Genomic DNA, 26,868 nt, shown 5'->3' on the forward strand with positions numbered 1-26,868 from the left:
ACGACTTAACATAACAATCAGAAAAAAATCTTACCTGGACTGATCTGGACCTGTTGGACCGAACCCAGGGCCTCATACTTCCTTCACACTCCTGCTCTTTGGTAATGATTGAGACCTTCTGTGACCCGAACCCTTGTAGAACAATGGAGTTATAGTGGATCAAGCGGATGAGCAGCAGACATACACTTTCATCATCATCTCTCAAAGAACAGAGGCAGAGACAAGAATTTACCAGGACAGCAGAGTTCTGCTGCTGCTGCTAAGAAATAATCAATCCTGGAAAGAACAGCAGCAGTCCATATTTCCATGGACTGCTGATTCTGTACTGAACACTGTGTTACAGAGAACACCAGCGTCATTAGCACCATTGCCCGGTCAGCTGTGTCTAAACCAATTAAAGGAAAAAAATACTAGATGTGGAATTGTCAATACATCTAATGGTCTATGGAAAAGAACGAGAGGGGTGGGAGTCTGCCTCTGTTGCTCTTTTGTGTGTGTGTGTGTGTGTGTGTGTGTGTGTGTGTGTGTGTGTGTGTGTGTGTGTGTGCGTGTCATCTAATGATTTGTGCTGCTCAGAGTACATCAGCAGGGACTGATCCAGCCACAACACTTAACAACACATATTTTATGTACTTTATGCATACAAGCACCTTCACTAACACACAATTATGCAGCAATTTTTTATTTTGACACATTTCATGATGAAAATTGCTTATTTAAATCATATTCCACTGTACTTTATAGTGTAGTTACATCCTCTTATCAAAATGACTCTGGTGTTTGTGTGTATAAGTATAAATATACAACAGTCTATTAAGTACTGAGGCTGGTAAGTGACTGGTATACAACCTGGCTCTCACATGAAAACCAAAATACAGACATGCTCATTTCCTTTTACAATGGACAGGAAGCCACTTGTGCTGAGTGTTGTCTTTGCCAGACTCTCACACTTCCTCTGCCGATGCCTTGAGCTATAATCTGGAGAGGATCACAGCCAGCCTGACCTACTGTTCAGCCCTGTGGCTGTTTTCAGCGAGCCATGCAGCAGACGTTCATGGTGTCAGGCAGCCCACAACCAGCTGAAAAATGCAAACACTGGCGTCATCAACAGAATTACAGTTGAAAGGAATCACACACCACAGAACGAGGAAAAAAATGTAGAAATGTAGAAAATTAGAAATCTTCATTTTCACTTATTAACTGTGAGTTGGACATGAAAATGGACTGTAAAGAGTGCAAGAACCTTGCTGTTTTTTTGTGAAAGGAAACTAGGAAAAAATGAAAATCTTTCTGTTTTTATCTGTCACAGAGTTGAAATGATGGGGATATCCAAAAAGTAGAGGAGACTGCCATCTATTGGTGCAGTAGTAGTAATAAGAAAGAATCTTGGTTGAATTTTAGTGTCATGGATTATACTGTAAATGTGCATAAATCTGATCCATGAGGATCAGCCTTCAGTAACTTTCCAGTCCTCAGGCACAAATATAATTCATGAAACCTTTGTATTAGAAAACTGTTTTTATCTTTATATTTTGTTGCTTCTCAAGGTCTTTAAAAGTGAATGTTGGTGCATCATTGACAGGTGTATCAATATTGTATCTTTAGACTTATTCTACAGGCTGCTGTATAATTAAAAAAAACATCTCTCATTAGGAAAGTAGGTACAAACTGCCACCAAATCTTGATTATTAGAATAAAGACATTGTTTGGCGATGACCATGCTGAATGTGCAGTGAGCAGATAACAGCGTTTGGTGTGACAGTAACTCTGATAAAGTCAGCAGTTGTGTGATGCTTCTGACAGACACATGAATCTGTTACCACATTAACCAAATGCACACCCGCTGCTCTGTCTAATGTTCTTCTAAGAAAAACCCCACCTTCCTCTGCAGCAGCATCCAGTGTGGAAACTCACTTTTCAGCAAAACCACCGTGCAACTTCACAGCCCACACATCAGTGGTAAGTTCTGATTTAAAACTAAATATTAGGGTTTGATAAAGCAATGATAACTCCTGAAAACATTTTAATGGATAGAGGTTGCAAAAAGTCTGAGGTTGCAAAAAGTCTGAATGTTCAAAAAGTCTGAATGCCGTCTTAAACACATAGAACAACACAGCACTATTCCTTTTTAACTGTGTTCTAGGTCTGTTTCCTGCTCTAGGCAGCCATGCTGGCAGCCTTAACGTTGGCCTCCGTGAGCCTCTTGGCCTGGGCATCAAACCTCTGCCCACCAAAATGTCATTGCCTGCACAACCTGACCTCCATTGCATGTCAGGAGAAAGGACTGTACCTGATGCCAAAGCTGCCAGAGGGGACAGAGGTGCTGTACATCTCATACAACAAGATACAGGAAATACCCCAACATGGACTGGAGAAGCTGCAGGTATGAACTAACTGAAAACGTTACATTGTCTGTGACACAAAAATTACCTTATAAAGGCAAGAAAGTCTCAAGTTCAATCTTCTATGTTCTCAAAAGAGAATTGTCTACAAAGAACCATACCATATCAAAGCTTTAGTCACTTCTTTCTCTTTACCCTAACTGAAAGTAAAAAAAGAAATAGTAGTGTTATTAGTTATTAGTATAGTATAGCTTTAAGTTTAAGCTCTACCAGAGCACAAACCACATTTGTGTCTGAAAGAAATACTTCCTTGACAAATACTGAAAATGTAACATATTTACAAATCAACTTTTCTCCCCCCTCTATGGTTTCTCTTTCTAAACCAGTAAACTCAAAAAATGATTCACAAGTTGATTCTTTACTCTGATATCCTGCAGGTTTTGGACCTGACTAGAAATCAGCTGAATGTCTTCCTGTCCCTCAATCCAGTCTGGCCCAACATGACAAAGCTGTCTAAGCTTTTTCTACGTGACAATGGCCTGAAGTCTCTACACTCTGGTCAGTTCCTAATGTGCACTGCTCTCACCATACTGGACCTGAGTGAGAACCTGCTCGAACATCTACCAGTCGGATTCCTCCATGGATTAACTAATCTGAAGAAACTGATTCTGAACTTTAATCTCATTCAAACGTTACAGGTTGGTGTGTTTGATGGAGCCCTCACTCTTTCTGACCTTCACGTCAGCCATAATAATATAACACAGATAGAGAGGGGGGTTTTTGAGAATGCCACTGCATTAAAAAAACTTGTTCTGTCACGTAACAGAATCAGAAGGTTGGATGAAAACAGTTTCAGGGGAGCGACTGTTCTCCAACAGCTTGACCTGAGTGGTAACCTGCTGATAACTATTCCAGCTGAGGCACTGCGTGATCTAAAAATACTCAAATCTCTGCATCTAAAGGTAAATAGCATTACCAACCTTGCAGAGGACTGCTTCAGTTCTCTAAAACTGCTGGTTGATCTGGACTTAAGAAACAACAAGCTGACCACAGTGTCTGAGGGGTCACTGAGAGGTCTGACTATGCTGCAAGTGCTGGACCTCAGCGTTAACCTCATAGACTCTCTTCCCTCAAAATTCTTTAATGACCTGACCAACCTTGAATCTCTTGATTTATACATGAACAGACTGACATCTCTTCCTCAGGACATATTCAGTAACATGTCCAACCTTCAGCAGCTGCATCTAGACAGTAATCAGATCTCTGCCCTCCCAGATGGTGTATTTGATTCACTCCCGAGACTCAAAGAGCTACAACTGTCGTACAACCGTATCGCGGAGCTCCACCCTGATCTGTTCACCGAGCTCAAGTCACTACAGAACCTGTACTTGGAGCACAATATACTGACACACCTTCCCAATGGACTTTTCCACAGGATGATGCAACTGGTAGAGATAGACCTCAATGACAACCACATCAGTTCTCTACATCCCTCAGTCTTCCATGGTTTGGTGAAAGTTAATTCACTGAGGCTCTCTCAAAACAATCTCTCCTATTTACACTCAGACCAGTTCAGAGACCTTATTAGTTTAAAAGAGTTAAAACTAAATGGAAACCACATCAGTAAACTTCCCACAAGCCTGCTCAAAAATTTAGCAAATCTTACAACACTGGATCTGACCAAAAACTGTCTCTCAGAGCTGTCTCCTGATGACTTTGTAGGGTTAACCCGACTTAAAGAGCTCCGGCTGAACTTCAATCAGCTGCAGGACATTCCCTTCAATACCTTCCATCTCCTCCGCAACCTCGGAAAGCTTCTACTAAAGAACAACAACCTGGCAACTTTACACTCTCATCTGTTTGCTAGGCTTTCAAAACTAACAGAACTAAACTTGGATGGAAACAAGCTGCATCACCTACAGTCTGACGTCTTCCAAGGACTTAAAAACCTGCACAAGCTGAGTTTGAAGTCCAACCAGCTTAGAGCAGTGGAGAGCAGGGCTTTGGAGCCTCTGAGAAAGCTTAATGTTGTCTGGCTGTCAGGTAATTTGTGGGACTGCACTTGTACTTGTATTCTCTACATCAGCTGCTGGGTCAACTTGCACATAGACAAGCTAGGAGATCAGCCTGTCTGCTACCTCTACTCCTCATCGCCACTTACTGAGGATACAAACTCTTCACAAGCAGCACAGCCTTCCTTATTGTTACAAGATTATTGCACGGCAAATGTTGCGAGCAGCTCAAAACCTTTGTTTCCTCTACAAATGCTTAGTCTGCTTATCATGTTCCTTATTGCTGTCAGATAATCATAACATCCTTTGAAGTGGTTCTACATCTCTGCAACCTATATTTCCTTTCTTTGCTCTGCTCTTGGTTTTTAAGTACAGTATATGCACCTAAATCTCTGTACCTTGTGTTAGTGTCAATAGATGATTTTCAAAGACTATGATAATCAGATTAGACTATATAGATTATTAATCAATGAATTGAGTTATGCTGAGGGTATTATGTTAAGACTGTGCATGTGTTCACATATACTGTTAAAACTGGCTCAGTGAATTTGTGGCCAGATTTAGTAGAGGTGTAAAATGATTGATAATGTAATGCAATGCAATGCCTTGCTCTCTTGCTGCCTCTCCTGGACATACCTAAAATATTGTTCCTTGTTCTAAATGTGTTTAAAAGGTTCATTAACTTCTAAAATTGTGGACTGCAAAAGACTGCAGCTGCTTTTTATATGCTTTGCATACAATTTCTTATTTATAGAGTGAGTTAAGCATTTGGTTTTGATACCATATTATTAGTCTGAAGGAAAAACTCTTAGGTCTCATCCTTCCTACAATGCATTATAAATGTCAATAAATAAGAAAACCAAACAAAATTAAAATTGCAGTGTTTATCCATTTCACTCACAGCCACAAAGCTGGTAAATACACACTTCACATTTTCACAGGAAAAGAAGAAACATCCTTGCTGCAAAATAACACTTAGCACTTACTTCTGTATCTTCTCAGTCAGAGCATCAGTTCTCACACAAGGCACCTTTTCCCCCAAATAAGTCACAGTTGTATTTCAGTGATTTAAAATCGAAAAAAATTGCAGGAGAAAAAAAACAAAACCATAACCAGTCTTACAATTTAAAAAAGTGGATTACAATCTCGAATCTGGAATGAAATTAAGACTATAATGGACTTTTAAGGCTAAAGTAGACTTTGTGAACGTTACCTCAGTAAACCAGATTATTGTATAATTGTATAAAAGTAATAGTAATGAAACTGTGTTGTTAACATTTAATCCATTTGTCACAATGTTCACTGGGCCAAAAACTCTTTAGAAAAAACAATCTCTCAGAAAGCATGAGGCTATTAGTGGTTATTCAGTTTAATTAACGGGGGAGTTTTCATTCTTCTTCTTTTTTTTTTTAATTCAGAGTGATGTCTGAATACCCACCACTTTCTCTACAAAGTCATTTCTTTCCAGTCACCCACTTATTTTTCCACAGTCACAAGGATGTGTCTGCCATCAGCTCTGCCACCAGGGATCACAGCTTTCTGCATTAGACGTAGAAACACTTGTGGTCCTTGAGGTTCCTCAGGTAGGCAAAACTCTTCCCACACTTGTCGCACATGAACTGTTTCTCCCCGGTGTGTATCTGCTGGTGGGCTTTCAGGCTGTTGCCCTGGTTGAAGCTGCGTCCACAAATGTCACAGCTGAACGGCTTCTCCCCCGTGTGGATACGCTGGTGTCTGTTCAGGTTGCCCGTGTTGCTGAAACATTTCCCACACGTGTCGCAGCTGAATGGTTTCTCTCCCGTGTGGACTACCTTTGGAGGAGATAGGATAGTCATTCATTGATTTAATTTAGTAGATGAAGTCACTCTGTTGCCATTTAAAAAAATTTGCTTGGTTGATGGAAATTATAAAGTAAAAAGGTGTCAATTTTAGTCAGTTTCCTATCTCTAACTAATAAAAACAGTTACCACATAATCAGGAAGTAGTTTATGATGTATCTGTGCCCAAATATTCAGTCAATGTAAACATACCTGATGTGATTTAAGGCTGCTGTGCTGTGTAAACATACGGCCACATATGTCGCAGGAAAATGGCCTCTCCCCACTGTGCGTCTTCAGGTGAATCTTCAGGTAACTTGACGACTTGAAACTCTTCCCACACAGCCCGCAGCTGTGAGGCCTGTCCACTGTGTGGTGCTGCTGGTGTGAGCGCAGTTCTGTGATGGAGCAGAGCTGTTGGCCACAGATCACACATGTGCATGGAATAGTTGCTGCGTGTGACTGGAGGTGTTTTCTGAGTGAGTCAACACAGGCCACCCCAGTTCCACATGCTACACAGGCCAGTGAATTCTCCCCTGAGTGTGAGGTCTTCTGGTGCATCTTCAAGGCACTCTTCTGGATGAAGCACTTGCCACAGGTCTCGCAGCTAAAGGGACGCTCACCGGTGTGTATACGCTGATGGCCCTTCAGAGTGTCAGCCTGGTTAAAGCTTTTGCCGCATGTCTCACATTTGAATGGCTTTTCGCCCGTGTGTATGCGTAGGTGGCGCTGCAGATTACCTGGTATTGTGAAGCTTTTGTTACAGTACTGGCAGTTGTGTGCCCGCTCTCCAGTGTGGACCATCTGATGTATTTTCAGGCCATGCGCTCGGTAGAAGCTCTTTCCGCACTGTTCACACCGAAACGGCCTGACCTCAGTGTGGAGGCGCTGGTGGTTCCTCAGCAGTTGCTTCAGAGTGAAACCCTTCCCACAAATGTCACAAGTGTGTGGTCTTTCCCCTGAATGTGGAGAATGTGATAGTATAGAGAGTAGAATTGTGATGAATCTTGCATCTGGCGGCTGAATGTTCACATCACACAACATGTGTTTCATCACAAGTTTTATCAAATGTGATATGATGTAAAGTCTGTCTGCTACATTATCTCACCTGTGTGGAGAAGCATATGTGCATTGAGGCTGCGCTGGAATGAAAAACCTCTGCCACACTGCGAACAATGGAAGGGCTTCTCAGCATTCACTCCATGGATGACCTGATGGGCTTTGAGCTGCAGCAGCTTACTAAAGGTTTTCCTGCAGTGTTTGCAGCTCAGAGGCTGCTGGTTTTGACTCTCTTTATTTGCTCGACCGCGGTGGAATTTGGGCTTTACAACACGTTTTGGTCTGGTGTTGTATCCTGGGGCACCATCATCTACATCTTCTGCCACTAACTAACAGAAAAAAAGACAACAACATTGTTTATTATTTTCATTTAACCCAGTATTTCTTAACTAAGGGGTAAAGAAAAGGGGTTGATGCATATTCCTTATTATGCTGGATAAAAGGCAGAAATCACATTTACAAAAGTGGCTTATTACATGCTTCACACAGACTTGCAATTTAAACCACTAATCAAAGTTATGAAAACACAGATAAAGTGTGTGAGTTAAACACATGACAGCAACTTAAAAATGATGAAAACATGAATGACAGAAATGGCACAAAAGAATCAACCTGATAGTCTGGGTCGTCGACATTGTCCTGGGTGGTTTCATCTCTGCACTGAATGGAATCAGCAGACGCCTGGTCAACGAACGCTTCCAAACCTTCTTCCTTAATTGTTACTAGTTGGACACTATCCTATGAGAGACATAATATTATACGATATGGACAAAGTTAATACAAACCATCATACTTAATAAAAAACAATCATAATTAAACACATATGGGCACATTTATTCAACATACTGTTTAACTTACAGTTGATTTTCAGGGTTCGGTTTAAGCCCCTGTGATTCCAAAACAATGGTAGTTTAAATGTTGATAAGAGAGTGGAGAATAGCGTTACATAAATATACTTACATACATTATATAGGACCAGATGTATACACCCATATTCAACAGTTTAACACGTATGAGTGGGTGCTTGGTTTCCACATACCTTTGGCAATATGGCTAACTAATTACACAAGAGATTTTATAACTTACAACCTTTTAATCCAATTGAATCCACCTGATCTGACTCTGTATCTGTTATTAAAGTAAAGTATACGTGTAAATGTAGTGGGAGTTAAAGAACCGGAAATGGGACAAAAATACATCACATTTCAGATTTGTTAAAGGATGGATCTGTGTGAAGCAGTGGACATTTACCTCGTAGGTTCTGCCTTTCCACAGATGAAGTATAGGGGACCTCTTCACTCCTGTATCACCTGTAGCCAAAGCTGTAAAAAAGAAAAATCATGAAGATATTTATTAGAACATTAGTCACAGCAGAGTACAAGACTGACAAAGAGCAAAAAGAGTGGAGATCTAAAGCACTTCACTCTTCAAATCTTTTTTTATTGTTTACTCCATCATTTCTTGCACATGTTGTCAGCCACAATTTCCTTAGATATACTGTATAATGTGTAAAAAGGAGAATTATTATATTTGCTTAACAAGGATGTTAAATCATTATGTTTTAGTTTGAACAAACTAAAAAATATAACTACTGCTCTTTACTTATTTTCAAATTTTGTTCCAACAAAAATGATAACATGTAGCCATAAGTTGAGAAAAATGACAAGTCATCACCTCTGCGACTCTTTCTCCCTGAGCGATGGCTGCTCTGGACGGTTTCTCCTTCTGTTCCACTAATCGAAGCCGTCCTACCATCGTTCTCTCCACTGCCCCCCTCTGTGAGCTCCTCTGCTCCCTTCTGACCTCTGCTGCCCTCCAACACCAGCATCAGCTCCGTCTCTGTCACTTCCAGCCTCCGCCTCAGGTCCTCAATCTCTGCCACACCCTGTGACACCTTCAGAGGAAAAAACAAACAGAAACCAATCAGTCAAGATAAATAGAGATGGTGTTTTGTTTGTATCTATACTGTTTAGAATTAGAATCAGAATCAGCTTTATTGGCCAAGAATGTGAACACATACAAGGAATTTGACTCCGGTCAAGCACACACACTGTACATGTAAGCGTAAAACATGAACATACCCAAACATAACATAACATAACATAACACAACATAACATAACATAACAGACATTCAACTGGAAAGAACAAGGACAACAAAGAACAATAATTGGTATATAAATCTGGTATATAAAATGAATAAATAAGGTGTCCAGAGGTCGTCTATTTTTAAATGTATATATTTAAGTGTACATATATACATATACACACACACATATATATATTACATAATTTACAGGGTAACAATATTGTACGTTTAACAACACACTTGGAAGATATGACAATAAATGCAGTGCATTTATATAAATAAAAGAGTTTTTTTCCCCAACATTGTTTGTACAATTACAGCGGTAGTCATCCCTTTAATTTGTTATAGTATATCAAACCTGTACTAAATAATTCATTACTGTTTTACTGATAACTTTCACATTTCTTTCAGACTTCATGTAACAAAATGTGAATTAAAAAGCAACTGACTGAGACATCCCATCACTCTTAGATAGACTGAAATACTGTAATCAGAGGAACTGATATCAATATTCTCAAAATGCTGCATCACGGTTTAATAGACAAACAGATCCCTACAGTTGAGAGACGTACCTCTAAATGCAGCAGAGAGGAACACTTGTGGAAAAGTTGGCAGATCTTCTCCACAGCTTCTCGTGCCAAAGACTTCATGAAGACACTAAACTGGATCACCTGATGTGGGAAATACATATATATGTATATATACTCCTGTTAGAGACATGTTACCAACCTGATAAATACAAAATACAGCCTGAAATCAGAAAACGGTGTCATATGATCAGGGAGAATAATAGACTCAGACTCAAATCATTTCCAACTTGAAATGTGAAAAACTTGTTTCATACAATGTAAAAGATTATTTACAATAGTTCTCACATATTTACTGTATTATCAGCTAACAACACCAAGGGCAATGCCCTGTCACAGCCGATAATCTCATTAAAAGATGTAAATATTACATCATTTTAAACAGAAAAAGTAGCTGACAGGTTGCAAACTGAAATTCTTCTAGACATACAGCAGATAGATAGGCTTGGGCCTGAGTCCAGCTCAAAATGGCGTCCAAATACGGATTCTACTCGGTTGTCGCGATGCCTCGATCAACCAGACTTTGGTGATTATGTTACTTTAATCATGATTTACGATCGACTCCTGATAATATCGCTGCGGTCAGTAACACACTGTGGACGCGCTGAAACGTGCGTTAAACAGCTCTAGCTAGCTTTTCTATTTCTATGATCAGCTGGTTGTCTACGAGGGAGCGTCAACACTGAGAGGACAAGCGACAAGACAATAACAACAATAAAAACAACAACAACAACATGGTTAACATGGCTAACATGGTTAACGGCATGTTAACGTACCTTTTCATCCGAGCAGTCGCGTGTGTTTTCAGCCGTTACTTTGCTCATTTCTGTGACAGTCGCATTAACCATTATCTCCACAATGGTGCCCACCTGAGTCTCCAAGTCTGACATGACGGATTAATGTGTCTACAAACAACCGCCGTTTCTCTATCACAGTCGATTTACAATTAAAATAATGCTGCACTGTTATCGTTGTTTGGCAAAACGTGCGATATTCACGCCTGACTCCACCTTCTACTTCCAGGTTGTGCTTTTCAAAATAAAAGCATGCACACTCTGCTTCTTCATTTCTGAGGTTTTACGGCGGTTGGCAATCAACGATTTGGTGCATTACCGCCACTATCTGGTATGGAGTGTGGATCGAAATGTTGATCTAACTGAACTATTACTTAAAAGCAAAAATAATAAAATAAATAATAATTATATATATCTATATATACTACAAAACACACACACACAAAAAAACTATATATGCATACATATACATACACCTATTCACACACACACACACACACACATCCATCCTCCCAATCAACTTTGTGGATTTAAGTAACTGGACTAATAACCCATGGTGTTTCTTGGAGTATAATCAGAAACACTGTTCTACTGTATATACTAGGGTATGTGATTGGAGTGGAGCTGAGGACTTTTGACCAGAGTGCGTAGACAATGACACAAATAACAAAATATTAATATTAATAATTAGTCACCTTATGTCTCTTTCCATCTTGAACTAAAGTAGTAGTGTGTGAAGTATTATGTGAGGAAGAGGAGGATGATGGGAGAGAAAATCATCTTATTGGGAATAAATCTGCCTCCTGTGAAAAGCCTGTAGCTGACTTTGCTCAGCCTATTGACACCACTGCATTTTGACATTGGCAATAAATATTTTCTCAGGTTGTACTATCACTTTATGCTCCACATAACTTTACTTTTATGATTACAAAAAAACATGGCTTCATTTGGTAAAGTTGGGACATTTCTATATTGTTTACTTTGTGTTTCATCATTTTGATTCAGCACATATGAAAGAACATTTACAAATAATTTACTCTTTCTGGCGAAATGTCATCATGATGCAAAACATCTGTCAACAGCTCAAAATGGCCTCAAGAGAAACTTATTACAGTGCAATAATGACAAAAAACAAAACAAAAATAAGGGTCCACTTGATGGAGTGATGGCTAGCTCCATTGCCTCAAAACATGAAGGTTTGGGTCTGCAACCCAAGCCCTACCAAGGGCATTTCTGTGAGGAGTTTGCTTATTTTCCTCATCTTCACATACATTATATCTGGTTAATTGGACACTCAACAGTGACTGCAGGTATGAATGTGAGAGTGAATAGTTGTTTGTCTCTGTGTTGGCCCTGTGATGGACTGGTGACCTTTCCAGGGTTTGACCCCGCCTTTTGCCCTGTGTCGGCTGGGATTGTGTCCAGCTCTCTGTGACCCTCATGTGGAGGTTAAAGCATAGACAATGAAGGAATGAATGAATATAATTTAAAGCAACCTTTAATTTATTGTCTGTATCTGCTGGTCTCATGACGACCTAGATTACATTTTCTTCAAGCAACAATTATCAGAAAATCCCATCTGACAAAACCAGAATCTTTTGTTACTGTGTATATGTTGACACATGTTTCATTTATTTTGGTTGTGAAACATGTTATGTTTCAGTTTAACATATACATATACATATATGTTTAACATATACATGTAAACAGAATAGCACTTCACTGGGGCACAACGTTAAGACTTACATTTCAGGTCGGTGTGAGTGTGTTCCCTAACATTTTCGGATACTTCTCAGCACAGTTATGTCTCTTGAGCAGCCTTGAATCTGAAAATCCAAGCCCACAGCTGCTACAGGAATAAGGTCTTTCTCCTGTGTGGACCTGCATGTGAAACTTCACATGGCCAAGCTGCCTGAACCTCCCTCCACAAACTCCACACTCGTATGGCTTCTCCCCAGTGTGAATCCGTAAATGTCTGCGGTAGTTTGAGTAGATCCTGAAGGTCTTGCCACACTGCTCACATGTATGTGGTCTCTCTCCCGAGTGCTGCAGTTTGTGGGATTTGAGAGCCTGATTGATGATAAACCTCTTCCCACATATGTCACAACTAAACGGCCGTTCTCCAGAGTGTATCCGCTGATGGTAGTCATATGTGGCTTTGTAGAAAAAAGACTTTCCACACGTGTGGCAGTTGTAGTGCGTCTGACCTGTGTGGATCAGCTCATGTCTTTTCAGTGAAGTCATAGTGTCAAAGCTCTTGTGACAGGTCTTGCAGGTAAATGGCGTCATGTCCACCGAGGTTCTGTCCTGTCGGTAGATAACTCTGCGGTTACCTCGCTCCTGACTTTGTCTCCTGATCACATGTCCATATTTTTCATTGTGAGTTGCTTTTTGGTGTTTCTGCAGCTGGCAGTTGTACAAAAAAGTCTTTCCACACAGATCACACATGAATGACTTTGAAGCACCGTGAAGAAGCATGTGTTTTTTCAGCTTGTTGTCCTGAATAAAACTCTCCCCACAGAGTTTACATTTGAAAGGTTTTTCACCGGTGTGAATACGGATGTGTCTCTTAAGGTTTTGCTGAAGGGTGAAACCTACTCCACATGTCTCGCATGTGAACATTTTACCTCTGTGTACCAACTGGTGCGACCTCAGGGATCTCCTCTTTGTAAATACCTTGTCACACTCTGTGCATTTGTAAGGATTTTCTCCAGTATGAATGCTTTTATGGCACTGCAGGGTGAATGCATACCTGAAACTTTCACCACACTCTGAACATTTGTGTGATTTATCATTGGTGTGGACGACCTGATGAGCCTGAAGGTTGCCTTTGGTTTTGAAGCCCTTCCCACAGGTGGAGCAGATAAACGGCCTTTTGTCTGTGTGAACAAGAAGATGAGACTTCAAGTTCTCTTTTGTTTTGAACATCCTCTCACAGATCTGGCACTGAAAGGAAACACATTTCTTCTCCTCATGGCGCAGCAGGTGGTGCTCCAAAGCTGCTGTATTTCTGAATTTTCTCGAACACTGGTTGCAGGCGAAAGGCCTCTGCTCTTTGTGAGTGTTCATGTGCTTCATCAGATGAAATTGCCGATTGAAGCTCTTGTTACAGACATAACATACAAACGCCCTCCGCTTCTTCTTGACATCTACTTCCTGTGTGTTTTGGCCGTCACTGGTTTTGGACGTCATGTTTACTGGAGTACAGTCGTCAGCAGTGTCTAGACATAAAAGCATAAAATAGAAGTTAACAACATGTCCACAGTAGCTGCATAAGGAGGAATGTTTTTTTGCTTTTACAATAAAAGCACAGGTTTTACACATAAAACCATTACTCTCATTCAAATTGTCTCTGTTAACTGAAGTTACTGTTAACTAATAATAAGTTGCCACATTTACCTTTATTCACATATGTGTACTACAGCCATTTTTTAATGTGGACAACACTTTATTAAAATTGCACCTTGACTATTTCCTGACGAGGCCTCAGCTTCAGAGTCCAGCTCCTTCATTGCGTCTCCACTTTCTGGACAAGAAATTAAAAGTAAAGAATACAAACAGTTACTTTACTCGTTGTTTAAATCAACTGAAGACACAAGTTAAAACATGGTATCATCATCAGTCCGAGCCTTTTTACATTTATAATGGTTTAACTGTTGTGAAACTTAAAATTGATTATGTTTCATAGTTTTATGTTTATTTAAATGAAAAGGGAGAACACCAATGAAAGAGGAGACACTGACGGTTTACTGAACTGTGTTGAACTTTTTTTCGTTTCACTAACCCAAACCCTTGTGATGTCATATAATGGAAACTTACCGCCATCTTGTCCTCCCTGCACTTGCACCTGAACAGGAGTAGGTGCTTTTATGATTTCCTCTGTCACATTATCCATTTGGTTTTTTATCTTTCCACATGGCTTCAAGTTGAAAATCAACCCACTTTCCTCAAACAGGACTGGGCAACCGTTCAGGACACTTTCTCTCCATAATCTGGCCTTTTCAAGGTTTTCAGTCATAATCTTCAATTCACTCTCCAGTTGTCCGACTTTGGTTTTTAGAGTCGTGTTTTCATTGTGCAGCACTAAGCACAGTTGGGAGAAAATGGCACTAATCTTTCTTGTAGCTTCACGTGCCAACATTTCCATGATGACTTCCGACTGTGAGGATGAAAAAAAGGTTGATGTTGTTATAAATATATACATTTAATACAGATCATCAGATCATGAGCCACAATGAAAAGACTCCACAGATTCACATTATTCAAACTCAACAAACCCACAACTGTAGATGTGTGATGCAAGAACCTTTTAATTTTAGATCAAATAACTATATAACACAAGCGGATTATTTCTATGACTGCAGCTACAGTAAATTAAGTGTTATGTACATAACTTTCTCAGCCAGTCCAAAACACGAAACGCTAATCATTTCAACATTTATCGAAAATAACTAAAATTTCAATGACGCAACATGTTCATCAGATGCTGTTAAAACAATTATATGATAAACTAACATACTAAAACGATTAATATTTAATTTTTAAATTTGAACCCCCAGATGTCAGATCTTTGTCACGTTAGCTAACAGACAACGTATGACGGCGCCATCTTTGTTTTTCTGCTTGATTTTACTCCCTCGGTCCAATCTTCTTCCAGAAAACGTCTCATTCACTCACCTTTCGTGTTGTGCGCGGGTCCTTCAAGATCTTTTCTTCGTTTGAATGCCCGACAACACGAACAACTGTTTTTAAGGCAGTCTCCAAGACGCATTTTGTCTCTAAATTAAAGTTTTCTGTCATTCTTCCTTCAAAAATCGCAGCTGACTCACCAGCGTTGACAAATGGCTGCAGATTGGCCGCCATCGGTTCAGTAAACGGAAGCAGTGCATCAGGCGAACATACCACTTTCAAAATAAGACTGAAAAATATTTCGTACATCGTGGAATGACGAAGGAAAACACATTTGTACTTTTGCATTTTTATTAACTCAAAAATAATTACACATTGATCCCATTCATTCAGCGAGGTCTCAGAAATTACCATAATAGTCAAGAAACCTTTTAAAGGAAGGGCAAAACAAACCCAACCTTTATTTTCATCAACCCAACCCAGCTGAAGCATTTATTTACAGCGAAATCTCATGTGTAACAGAGTGCAACTAAATGGCCACACAGTTCTATAAATGCAAACATTTGTTTTTGTTTAAAATAATGTTCCTAACAGTCAAGTCTCTAAAGCAAAAGGAAAAAAAGACAATTCAATGCCTTTAATAATGCAGTTAACTGCCATTTCTTTTGGTTCAAACAAACTTAATTAAATTCACTATTTTAATTTCTTATGTTTAATATGGTAATGACAATTGTGTTACCAGAGCCCTGTTTACATAAAATGAAAGTAAACAAGCAACAAAACAAGGACAACTACAAAGTACTTTCACTTTATCACTTGAAACTGGAAAAAATAGAAATGATGTCCTCTCAATAAGTTCATCTGTTCATTAAGTGACCTACACCAGGTCTCACCGCAGGTTATTAGGATGAAACTTAAGTTATTTGCGTACTGGTGGCCAACACACTGTGGCACGACCCATCACAGCTGTGTTTCTTCAGCTGCCTTGAATCAGAGAAGCCCTGACCACACTGCTGACACGTGTACAGCTTCTGTCCCGTGTGGATCTGCAGGTGGGACTTGAGTTGATTTGACTGGTGGAACCTCTTGTTACAGTGAAAACATTCAAATGGCTTCTCCCCCGTGTGGATCCGCAGGTGCCTGTAGTAGTTTCCGTCTGTTCTGAAGGCCTTGCCACACTGATCACACTTGTACGGTTTTTCACCAGTATGGATCCGCTCATGCTGCTTCAGACTACCAGTATGGAAAAATCTTTTTCCACAAACATCACAAACAAATGGCTTCTCCCCTGCGTGGCTTCTCTGATGATAGCCAAATGAGTATTTATTGTGGAAAGCCTTTCCACAAATGCCACAGTTGTACTCCTTCTGTTCATTGTGGCTTCGTTCATGAAGTTTGAGGGAATACGCGGCACTGAAACCCTTCAGACATATTTTGCAACTGAACGGTTTCACCAAAGACTTATTTCGCCGTTTAGACTGCATTAATCTTTGTGTGCACTCCGTCTCCTCATTCCCATCAACATGCACGTACCTCTGATGCATCTGCAGCCTGCAGTTGAAGAGGAAAGTCTTCCCACACAGATCACACATAAAAGGCTTTCTAGCACCATGGATAAGCATGTGTGACTTAAGCTTGGTGTTGTCGGAGAAGCTTTTGCCACAATCATTACAGGTGAACGGTTTCTCTCCTGTGTGAATGCGAATGTGCCTCTTGAGGTTGTTGTTCAGGTTGAATCTGGCCCCACAGATGTGACAGGTGAACGGTTTCTCTCCTGTATGGACTATACTGTGTCTCTTCAGAGCAGTGCCAGTCCTGTATGCCCTGTTGCACACCGTACATATGAAGGGGGTGACTCCTGTGTGTTTTCTCTTATGCACCGTCAGGGAGTGGGCGTATTTGAAAGACTCATCGCACATTGTGCATTTGTATTTTTTGGCATTTGTGTGAACCATCTGATGGAAGCGAAGAGTGTCTTTGCTCTTAAAATCTTTCCCACATTTGTCACAGGTGAACGGTCTCTCCTCCGAGTGCACAGCCATGTGACATCTCAGCTGGACTGAAGTCTTGCAAGTCTTGTCGCAAAGCTGGCACTTCAGTGGCTCCTTACTTTTCTCGTGGCGTAAGAGGTGGTTTTCCAGAGACTGTTTGATTCTGAATGTTTTCCCACATTGGTCGCAGACAAACGGCTTTGGTGGCTTCAGCCGCTGGTGACGCTTGAGATGATTCTGTAGTGACTGCTCTTTTCTGAATGTTCTTTTACAGCGAGGACAGGGGAAGGGCCTGGGGACTTTACTCGCCTCATGCCGCAAAATGTGATTCTCCAGTGACTTCTTCGTCAGGAAACTTCTGTCACACTGGTCACAAGGAAATGGCTTTGTGTGACTCTTCATGTGTTTGTTCAAGTCACCTTTCCAATGGAAACCAACATCACAATGCTCGCAGAAAAAACGCTCCTCCATCACCGAGTCTTTTTTTGTTAATTTTTCACCTGGCTTAATTTTCTTCTCTTCAGAGCTGTTTTCAGTGGAAACTGAGAATGGAAGGAGGATATTCAATTAAAATGTGTTTAACTTTGTATATCTACAGGGAATGCAAAGACAGAAACAAGTATCATCAAATTACTTAACCACCAGGACACCCAATAATGTTGAATGAACATTTGATGTAGGGCTGCAATACAGATTATTTTCATTATTGATTATTCTGTAGATAATTAATGGCTTTCCGACAGAATATTTTTTTTAAATCTGTTCGTCATCTCCAAATGTCTCGTTTTATCCACAAACTAAGGATATTCATCTCTTCTGAGTTCTGGCAAAGAAAACAGAAAATAGAGCTCCAGTAGCTGCCAGTGTAAAGCTGCAGGTCTGGAATAATGTCTGCTTTGCCCATTTTCTTTCACATGGAAAAACCACCCAGCAGCTTTATAAGGGTTGAATATATTCAGTCCGCCAAGTTCAGTAAAAGAGGCTGAAAAATTAAAGAATTTGTTTTCATTGAGAAAACACTCAATTAAATCAATTCAGGAATAAAAGAAGTTTCATAAATGAAATCCATGGACAAACTGGTGACCATGTCCTGTTGAGGTATACTGAGAGGTCAATAAAAGCTAGAGTGTGAAATCCAATCATACCATTTTGAACTTTATAAGTTGGTCTCCTCTTCCTCCTTGTTCTCCCCAAAGATGCCTCTTCCACCTGTTTCTGTGATACAAAAATTAACATTATTACACAATCTGAGTCCTAACAGTGACCATTTCCCCACGTTATACTGCATGTTATACAACCATGACACTAAACTAGACTAGGATTGTTCAATCTGAATGGCCATAATCTGAACAAAATTTTAATACCAGACCTTTTGCTCAGATAATGCAAGATCACTGGTGATACTGGAGTTTGGACTGGGGACATCTTGAGGTATAGACCCTGGCGAGGCTGCTGTTGTAAGGATGACTGGCTTTCCTGTTGTTTCACTCACATCCTGTGATGGTGCAGGGGACTGGGTCACAACTTGGTTGGTGCCCACGAAATGCACCGTAGGAGCAGAATCGACTCTGCCCACAAAAACCAGTGGCGTGACTGCAGGTTGACCAACAGTCACAGATTTAGCTGTGGAGCTGGGAACCATGAGCTCATTTTCTGCTGAAGCTGGCTGAGGGTTTGATGTGGATTCTGCCGCTTCATCCTGAGTGGCAGCAGGTTTTGGTGCAGCTTCTGTGGTGGCGAGAACCCAAGAGGATTCTTTACAGAAGGAAAGGAGGAAGACAAAAATGAGAACCAGTAAAAAGCAAAACCTCAAACGGAACAGCAAAGGCAGTAGTTATATCTTATATATTTCATTTTTTTTTTCAAATTTTTCTAGCATTTTGTTGACTGTAACTACATCATTTGACATGTTGTCAATGATCAGCTTTTGATGAGTTCACAAGGAGATAACCCGATAATGACAAAACCTTTGATTTCTAGTTTTCATAACGTCAAATCAATCATTACATTTTCAGTAGATATTTATTTGGATAGAGTAAATGGTCTATGGACAAGCTACTCCTTTAAATGGAATAAATTCCCATTTGCTCACCGTCTGAATGTGAATGACTGACCCTGTTTCATAATCCGATTACCATTGGAGCTTCATCATTTTGACTTATCCTCACCTATGAGTGAGTCGCTGTGTGTCGGTTCTTCCTCGGCCTTGTTGTCGCTTTGACCGATGCTCTTCAGCTCCTTCTCCAGCTTCTCCATGTCTCTGCCCAGCTGATCCACTCTGGCCTCCAGCTCCTGCTCCAGCTGCCCGGCTTTCCTCTGAAGCACATCTTCCAGCTGCTCCACTCTGGCCCGAAGAGTCTCGTTCTCCTCAAACAGCTCGGAGGAGAACTCCGTGAACACTCCGTGAATCTGAACTACCAGACACTTTTCTATCTCCTGGATTTCCCCGAGCTTCGCCTCGTCCCACTCCGTGTTTGGAACTTCTTTCGCCCATACATCTCTGAACACTGACATCGCCGCCTGGATGGCAACCTCCACGACAGACGCTACCTCGCTTCCGAACCGCGCCTCCATTTTTCGTCGAATCAAAAGTTTAGTCTACTATGTCATTCCGCTCGTAACGCATTTAGATTTAAAAAACGTAACTTGAGACCGAATCAATTGCGGTTTAAATGCAACAACAATATTCCCTTTTCCGTGTTGACCCAAAATGTACTTTCTTCTTAGACGGACAGTGCGTCTCTGAAAAACCTTCCGCGTCGTGCATCCGTTTCCGGCGTGACGTCAACATTTCACATTAAAAGCGCCAGGCATGGTGAATACGAAATATTCAATAGAATGTTTTAGTTGACATATGTTATAAACCAAAAACACCATCTTATTGTATCATAAGGAATAGTTGTAAATAATAAATATATAATAATATATAATAAAATAGAATCTTATGTGACAAATTTATTACCCAGAAACTTTACCATCAGCACTGACAGCAGTAGGTACTTTTTATTTGTTCAATATCTTTCATACATAAAAAAAACTGTGAAAAACTGAGTACGAACCAAGTATTTCAAAGAGGGAACCTTTACAAATGCTGATTTTATTTGGCAGGTCTGGGAGAAAAGGCACAGTATGTTCTTTAAAACCTAATTTATATGGTAATCTGTAGCTTTTTAAATGTAATTAAATGAACTGCTGCATGCAACTGTAATTATATATACATATATTATGTATGTATATATATGTATATATATATACATATATATATGTATATATATATATATATATATATATATATATATATATATATATATATATATATATATATATATATTTATACATATATAAAACCCCTACTGTTATCCAACAACATCCTGCAATGTCCAGCAAGGAAAGAAAAACACAGACTGCAGACACATTTTTGATAAATCAAAAGTTTTTTTTATTTGCCAGTTCATCTCGGCTGACAAACTGAGTTTGACGTGAACAGGACAGCAGACACACACAGATGAGCAGGGTACCTACCACCACCCAAACCAAGATGTTACCCAAGATACTTTTGGAATACCTGATTGTTTCTGCTGTCAGCAGCATAGTAATGGTTGCAACTACATACTTGACATTGACATATGTCATCTGTAAGCATATTAGCTGTACCCTGCACTTTCTGTCCTGTGCCTGTCGACGGCATCAAGGTGTGTCAGTTCATTAAGATGTTAGTCATAAAGACAGCAGAGGACTGTCCTGTGTCACTTTCATCTTCTTCAGATTTCACCTCTTTGAACTCTGACTGTTTGTTGTGTCCAACATGCATGTAAATGATTGCATTGATCTGGCTTTTACGCCTACTTTAGATGCATAAAAAGTGTTGAGACTAAAAGAATAAATAAAGTTACAAGTTCTCAAGACATGTTTTATGACAAACACAACCCAGTCTGACAGGTCAAGAGAGAATTTAAAATCCTGGTGTGAATTAAGAACTACTTCAAAATAAACAAATAAATAAAAAAAATCTAGAAGTTACAGATAATACTGTTAGCTCCTCACCTGAATATTTAGGTTTTCAAAAACAAAAACTTTACCCTGATAAACAGAGATTTCTAAAAAATAATAAAAAAACCAAATTTGGTTTAAAATAAAGCAACTTTATTGGTTGTATGAATATAATGGTAATTGACCAATTAATGCAAAACTAGTGGTCACCGTCGTCATTAATGATGTTTTCTAAAAGGAGTGCACAGGACATAACTTACAGAGCAGTAAAGATAAAAAAGACATGAATTTCAGTTGGACTTTAAACATTAAATCCATTATAACCAAAAATGAACACTACTCCCATACAGCTGATGGGCTATTGAAACCACATTTGTAATGACTGACTCAAGGATTTTAAATGCTATCTGACCTGGATGCTTCTTTTCTCTGCCCCTCAGCCTTGGGCTGATTTGAATAGCGAAATGGATGTTGACCGTTTCCTCCTCATTTGCCTGTGGTCTATGGCTTTGTGGTGATTTGACATGAAATGAACTGATGAGTGGATACAGAGTCAGTGGGTAGCAAAGACAAGCGTTTTTAGATGAGTGATTTCTCTCTAAGCAAAACATGCAATCTCACAACTTACAGACAGTTTAACCCTTTTTGATAAATATTTGGTCAGCGTGAAATCCTGGCTGTTACATGTGCATCACTTCATTCACTAATTAATTCATTTATTCAGGCATTCATTCCCTTCTAACGCTACACTGATGGGATGATGACCAAGACAGTTTCTCCATTCACGCTGTAGTGTGTGTGTGTGTGTGTGTGTGTATGTAGGTCTGTTATGAATTTAATTTCTCTGGAAGACTGACATGGCATCTGAGGGGACAAACATATTAACACAAAAAGCACACATAAGCACACACTAACATAAATAACCTGAGAGCTATGGAGACCCTGGGAGTGAAGAGCAGCAGTACACACGTATGTGCACACACAAAATCCACACACGCGCGCGCACAAACACGTTATCTTTTAATTCTGTATAAAAACGGATGCAACAGATGTAATTATTTCAGAGTAGATGAAGCCTGAGGCCTCACTCATTAAAAACATGCCAGGTGGAGATTTTGTGCTTATGACCAAAGCCAGCCATGAAAACCTGATCTTGATAATAAAATTTGTAGATCAAAATAAATTTCAGCAATGTTATTAAAGATATACACAGTGGCGAGATAGAGCCATTGACATTTTTCTTTTTTTAATATCAATTTAACAAAACTCAAACATCATTTTAATGAATGAGGCCCCTGGTAACCACAGGCTGTGTCTCTCTGACCACTCTGTGCATCTGTCTTTATTGTCTCTCTGAATCAGCCGCGTGGACGGCAGCGACTAAGCCCTCCTGTTGTCTTTATGTTGCAGGTCCAAACACCTGGTAACTTATCTGTCCTGCAGAAATGCTCACGAGAAAATCTTATATCCTAAATAAACTCTACATGAACAAAGGGAAGCTGATTCCATTTGCAGATCTCCAACTAAAGAACATTTTAGCAAATTTCAGTGGTGTGATCTTTTCTTATGAGCAGGATTTCAAGTGTTTTCTATTTCTATTCATGTCTCAAACACAAGGTGAAATTTCACTGTTTTCTCTTTTACACTCTTGTCCTCCACTGTCATCTCTTCATCAGCATTGTTGATTCATCCATGGTAGGTGTGGATGAATTGTGGTTATTGTTGTTTGCTTACAACACCAGTGTGAGTGAATTCTGTATTTTCTTCATGGACACACCTTGAGACAGATGAAACACAGTGAAGAGAAGACAGTTAACGGGAAAGGTTTCTCTCTGTTTGTTTGTCTGTATAACATTTTGGCATAATTTCATTATCTTTCCATTTCCGAGGAGTAGAAAACCTAGTGTCGGATGTCCCAGATTACAGACAGACAGATAGATAGATACAGTAGATAGAACAGACAGACGAGAAATACATACAGATAGAGCTCATCTCACAGAAAATAACAAACTGTCTGTCGAACAGTATGAGCTACGTTTTTAATCACACTATCAGTAACAGCCTTCAAGTTTACGTGATGCATGTCCAGCCTCTCTCTTAAATGAGCGCTGCTCGGGTTCAGCAGCACAAATCTATGCCCTCAGTGGTTCTCAGAAACGGCCACCAGAGGGCGTACAGTGACTCCGTGTGGTCTCACAGAGACACAGAAGAAAGAGAGGGAGAAAGATGTCTCCTGCTCCAAATTCATCCCGTCTGTCTTATGAGCGAGCCTGGGTCAGTCCCTCTGTCCAGTCACTCCCGATTCAACGCCTTTGGATAACTATGACCTGGATGAATGAGAATCTCCACACATATTCTGTCTTGTGTGCCACTTTCCATCCAAACACGACCTCTTCGTTGACAGTGTTGGAGGAAGAGAGAGGGAGGGGGGGGCGTTCACTACCAGTCTACAGCCCCGCCTCCCACATACACTTCAAGTTCATATGCTTCAATCCCGACCAATCAGGTGTGTGGCTCACTTCTTCTTACCAGACTTTTCTGAGCGCTTCATGTCCGACTTCCCGCCCCGATCTGACCTCTCTGACCTCTCGCCTCTCTCCCTCTCCTTTTCTCTCTCCTTCTCCTTATCTCTCTCCCTCTCTTTCTCCCTGTCTTTGTCTGCTCGCTCGATCCTGTCGCCCATGTCTGAGCGATCGCCTCCTCGCTCTGACCTGTTGTCCCCCTTGCTGCCGTCGGGGCGCGTACCCTCGTCAGTGGATGAGGTAGTTGGTTGGGGTAAACCCCATTTGGCAATCTCCTCGTGCTCCGTAATACTGGCGGTAATGTTGGACACCCATGCTTTGAGGTCATCCTGGAGGGAGAGAGGGGTGACACAGATCAGCTCACCTTTTATTTACACTTCATATTTGTGTAATATTAAGTCATATTAAGTGTAAGTGCTTGAGCTATGATGAGATGTGAACCAAAACAACACAGAATATGTCTCACCTCATCTTTAGCATGAAACAAAAACTCACTGCCGTCCTTTGTTCTGCGGTAAGAGAAGTGATCGGGTTAGAAGACAATTTTCAAAAAGTATTTACAGTTGAATCTGGGTCTCAACAATTTTAGTGCAGACAACACAGGCTGCAGTATCCCATCTTCAGTTGTGCCACCATTTCCCATGATGCCACCAACTATACATCTTTATTTCAAAATAAAAGCTTTGTGAAAAAGACCTGGAATGATATTTATGATTTCTTAATGGCTAAAGAAACATGAATTAGTTTCCTGTAAGTGATCGCTACATGCTAACCTCATCACTTTAAGCAAAGGGGAAACATAATCAGCCTTTAAAACTCAATAAAAACAATCCATACATATACAGTGCTCATGTAAAACATACTTAAACTGAAACATATAGATCACAACCCCATTTCTAATCAATATAAAACTACGAAAACCAAAAGTTAGGTTGGTTCTGGATAGATTCAAGAAATAACATTTGAAGAAATGTCTGCGTTAGAATGAAAAATCTCCTCACTTGAGCGTGAAGACGTTCTTCTTCTTTTTGTAGCCGTTGGTGACATCGCAGTGGCAGTGGGAGAGGCTGAGCAGTGGCTCGTTGTTGTAGGGTGTGTTGATGTTCTTGGCGTCCTTGTAGAAACCCATCTCGCCTTTGTTTAGCACGCAGTAAAGGTTGACCCATGACCTGCTGTGGTGTGGAGAAGCCAGAGGGGCAATGGGAGGAAGGGAAGAAGAGGGAGGGGGGGAAGGGGAGGAGTATGGGGAAGGTAGGGAGGTGGTGGTTGGGGGGAGATGCGAGGAGTCAGGCAGAGCTGCAGAGTTGCTCCTTTTAAGCTAACGCCTCACTCACCTGACCAGAGCAGACAGGTAGGTAGGCGGGATGAACCAGCGCCAAGAAAGGAGGAGGAAACACACTGCTGAACAAACACAAACCAACGCACTAACAGACGGATGGGGGGAGAGGAGGAGGGGGGAAGGACGAGTTTGGGTGTACACTGTGTGTGTGTGTGTGGTGGTGGGGGGGCTTATATAGGACTTACCTTGGAGGAGACGAGACGAGCCATCAGCAGCACCGAGGAGGACAGGGAAAAAAGGACAGAAGAGTTTGGTTAAATGGCATTTTGGTAACATGACATTTAAAGTGTGGTCATTCTTTTCCTGCTATGTGTGCACATGCACAAAGCATTCCGGTCAACAGCCTTTATAACCAGATAAAGGTATTATTCAGGGCACACTATACGTGTGCAGCTTCATATGCCATGTCAGATCCTGAAGTTTGTTGTTACAGTGTCTTTTTTTAATATATACTTTCACCAGTATTTCAAATATCAGCAAGCTTCCAATCACACACATTCAATCTCCACATTACAACCAGTGTGAAACCTTTATCCTCTTCTTAAGCATGTTTATTAATTCATTCACTGGGTCCTGTTTATAAGTCAGTCAGTCAGTCATCATCTACCGCTTTATCCTCCACCAGAGCGTCACGGGGGGTGCTGTGCCAATCTCAGCTACATCGGGCGATAGGCAGGTACACCCTGCACAGGTCGCCAGTCCATCACTGGGTCCTGTTTATAAGTAACGTTTAATAATTTATAACATTGTAGATGATTGTCCCTCTACAAAAGCAAAGTTTTCAATTTATGTCTAGACAAAAGTATTCAGTCTTTGTTGTGATAACCACACACTATCGTTCAGCAGGCTCATTCAGTATTGTATCACCTTGAGCGCTATATTCTATATTCCATTTTTATTTACGGTGAGGATTAGACGTTGTCAGTACTTGCTTCGTTGAACCAAACAGGAGAGCAACTGGGAAATAGTTTTAGGAGAAAACACTGCAAGGAGACAGTGACTGTGATGATATCACACAACTGAGTATAAATCAATCTTTACTTTGAAGCCTGCACTGGTTCTATTGCTAAAGTTCATTTATTGTTTAGTGACATTATCAAAACGTGTTAATGTTAGAGACTCTCCCAGGTTTAACCACAGCCTGACACACAGTGAACCGGACCACCACAGGAGCTGCAGTTGTTAAATCCCAATATAATATAATAAAACATAATAACTTCATCAGTGACATCTAATGGAGAGACTGCAACAAACAAGGGACCATCAAGGAACTACTGTGGCCTTTGGATATCAGAAATGATGTAAGTACTTTTTTTTCCACATTTACCTCACTTGTAGTCCTGAATAATACCAGAATAATAATGTGCACATAAACAAAATTGGTGTCTTGTTATGTTGCTACGTAACAGAGACAGGTTGAATCTCAGTGGCTCCTCACAGACTAACCTCTTTTTCTCACTAATGACTGGAGGAAATGTTCTGAGAGCCTGACCTGCAGATCTTCTCCTCCAGTCAAACTCAAGTCAAGGACAGTGAAGAGGAAGTCAGACGAGGAACTGTTTGGAGATTCACAGTCACAGTCACACACAGCTGATCAGCCATCCAGGATTCCGCTTTTACCTTGGCATGTACATAACAGGGCATGTACATGGGATATTCATCCACTGCCTTGAGTGGAGACATGCGTGGGATTCATCC

The 26,868-nt window shown here is 40.5% G+C and overlaps 5 protein-coding genes across 11 annotated transcripts in view; 1 reads left to right on the forward strand and 4 right to left on the reverse strand.

The window, feature by feature from the left end:
- The first annotated feature begins 1,757 nt into the window (after positions 1 to 1,757).
- si:dkey-182i3.11 (leucine-rich repeat-containing protein 15) lies at positions 1,758 to 5,223 on the forward strand. Of its 2 annotated transcripts, none has more exons than XM_044032569.1 (3): positions 1,758 to 1,959; positions 2,162 to 2,383; positions 2,780 to 5,223. In XM_044032569.1, the coding sequence occupies exons 2-3, from the start codon at positions 2,168 to 2,170 to the stop codon at positions 4,646 to 4,648; spliced, it is 2,085 nt and encodes a 694-aa protein (XP_043888504.1). In that variant the 5' UTR covers positions 1,758 to 1,959; positions 2,162 to 2,167; the 3' UTR covers positions 4,649 to 5,223. The 2 variants fall into 2 exon arrangements, with proteins under 2 accessions (XP_043888504.1, XP_043888503.1); XM_044032568.1 differs by having other exon boundaries at positions 1,759 to 1,959; positions 2,144 to 2,383.
- LOC122773703 (gastrula zinc finger protein XlCGF57.1-like) lies at positions 5,224 to 10,922 on the reverse strand. 2 transcript variants are annotated; one of them, XM_044032570.1, is made up of 8 exons: positions 10,682 to 10,922; positions 9,891 to 9,989; positions 8,905 to 9,124; positions 8,482 to 8,552; positions 7,843 to 7,968; positions 7,280 to 7,559; positions 6,385 to 7,130; positions 5,224 to 6,165 (listed from the first exon to the last, which is right to left on the reverse strand). In XM_044032570.1, exons 1-8 carry the CDS (start codon positions 10,793 to 10,795, stop codon positions 5,899 to 5,901), a joined length of 1,923 nt encoding a protein of 640 aa, XP_043888505.1. In that variant the 5' UTR covers positions 10,796 to 10,922; the 3' UTR covers positions 5,224 to 5,898. The 2 variants fall into 2 exon arrangements, with proteins under 2 accessions (XP_043888505.1, XP_043888506.1); XM_044032571.1 differs by lacking the exon at positions 10,682 to 10,922 and adding an exon at positions 10,194 to 10,252.
- A 1,151-nt stretch (positions 10,923 to 12,073) lies between these two features.
- On the reverse strand, positions 12,074 to 15,562 carry LOC122773541 (oocyte zinc finger protein XlCOF6-like). Its single transcript, XM_044032302.1, has 4 exons — positions 15,377 to 15,562; positions 14,519 to 14,858; positions 14,163 to 14,225; positions 12,074 to 13,920 (listed from the first exon to the last, which is right to left on the reverse strand). Exons 1-4 carry the CDS (start codon positions 15,560 to 15,562, stop codon positions 12,449 to 12,451), a joined length of 2,061 nt encoding a protein of 686 aa, XP_043888237.1. The 3' UTR covers positions 12,074 to 12,448.
- Positions 15,563 to 15,661: 99 nt separating this feature from the next.
- LOC122772960 (oocyte zinc finger protein XlCOF6-like) lies at positions 15,662 to 20,064 on the reverse strand. The gene is made up of 4 exons (XM_044031285.1): positions 19,488 to 20,064; positions 18,689 to 19,074; positions 18,465 to 18,534; positions 15,662 to 17,861 (listed from the first exon to the last, which is right to left on the reverse strand). The coding sequence occupies exons 1-4, from the start codon at positions 19,891 to 19,893 to the stop codon at positions 16,243 to 16,245; spliced, it is 2,481 nt and encodes an 826-aa protein (XP_043887220.1). The 5' UTR covers positions 19,894 to 20,064; the 3' UTR covers positions 15,662 to 16,242.
- Positions 20,065 to 20,734: 670 nt separating this feature from the next.
- Positions 20,735 to 26,868, reverse strand: part of LOC122773293 (spectrin beta chain, non-erythrocytic 4-like) — a 58,264-nt gene continuing 52,130 nt past the window's right edge. For 2 of the 5 annotated variants that reach the window (XM_044031857.1, XM_044031862.1), the window contains 3 exons: positions 24,833 to 25,003; positions 24,298 to 24,340; positions 20,735 to 24,160 (listed from right to left, as the gene is read on the reverse strand). In XM_044031857.1, the coding sequence (XP_043887792.1) occupies positions 23,825 to 24,160; positions 24,298 to 24,340; positions 24,833 to 25,003 (550 nt within the window). In that variant the 3' untranslated portion in view covers positions 20,735 to 23,824. Of the gene's footprint in view, positions 24,161 to 24,297; positions 24,341 to 24,832; positions 25,166 to 25,295; positions 25,356 to 26,868 lie in introns of those variants that run through there. The other 3 variants (XM_044031858.1, XM_044031860.1, XM_044031861.1) reach the window with 3 other exon arrangements.

This window comes from Solea senegalensis, linkage group LG8 (genome assembly GCF_019176455.1).
Source record: "Solea senegalensis isolate Sse05_10M linkage group LG8, IFAPA_SoseM_1, whole genome shotgun sequence".
NCBI lineage: Eukaryota > Metazoa > Chordata > Actinopteri > Pleuronectiformes > Soleidae > Solea > Solea senegalensis.

Coding starts and splice junctions, on each gene's coding strand:
- LOC122773703 (XM_044032570.1), bottom strand. CDS start 10,795: ATGTCAGACTTGGAGACTCAGGTGGGCACCATTGTGGAGATAATGGTT. Junction 9,125..9,890: donor CCTCTCTGCTGCATTTAGAG/GTACGTCTCTCA, acceptor TTTCCTCTGAAG/GTGTCACAGGGTGTGGCAGA. Junction 8,553..8,904: donor AGGGAGAAAGAGTCGCAGAG/GTGATGACTTGT, acceptor TCTTTTTTACAG/CTTTGGCTACAGGTGATACA.
- si:dkey-182i3.11 (XM_044032569.1), top strand. CDS start 2,168: ATGCTGGCAGCCTTAACGTTGGCCTCCGTGAGCCTCTTGGCCTGGGCA. Junction 2,384..2,779: donor ATGGACTGGAGAAGCTGCAG/GTATGAACTAAC, acceptor GATATCCTGCAG/GTTTTGGACCTGACTAGAAA.
- LOC122773541 (XM_044032302.1), bottom strand. CDS start 15,562: ATGGCGGCCAATCTGCAGCCATTTGTCAACGCTGGTGAGTCAGCTGCG. Junction 14,859..15,376: donor ACCCGCGCACAACACGAAAG/GTGAGTGAATGA, acceptor TCATCCTCACAG/TCGGAAGTCATCATGGAAAT. Junction 14,226..14,518: donor GCAGGGAGGACAAGATGGCG/GTAAGTTTCCAT, acceptor TTTCTTGTCCAG/AAAGTGGAGACGCAATGAAG.
- LOC122772960 (XM_044031285.1), bottom strand. CDS start 19,893: ATGGAGGCGCGGTTCGGAAGCGAGGTAGCGTCTGTCGTGGAGGTTGCC. Junction 19,075..19,487: donor ACACAGCGACTCACTCATAG/GTGAGGATAAGT, acceptor CCTTCTGTAAAG/AATCCTCTTGGGTTCTCGCC. Junction 18,535..18,688: donor TTGCATTATCTGAGCAAAAG/GTCTGGTATTAA, acceptor TTTGTATCACAG/AAACAGGTGGAAGAGGCATC.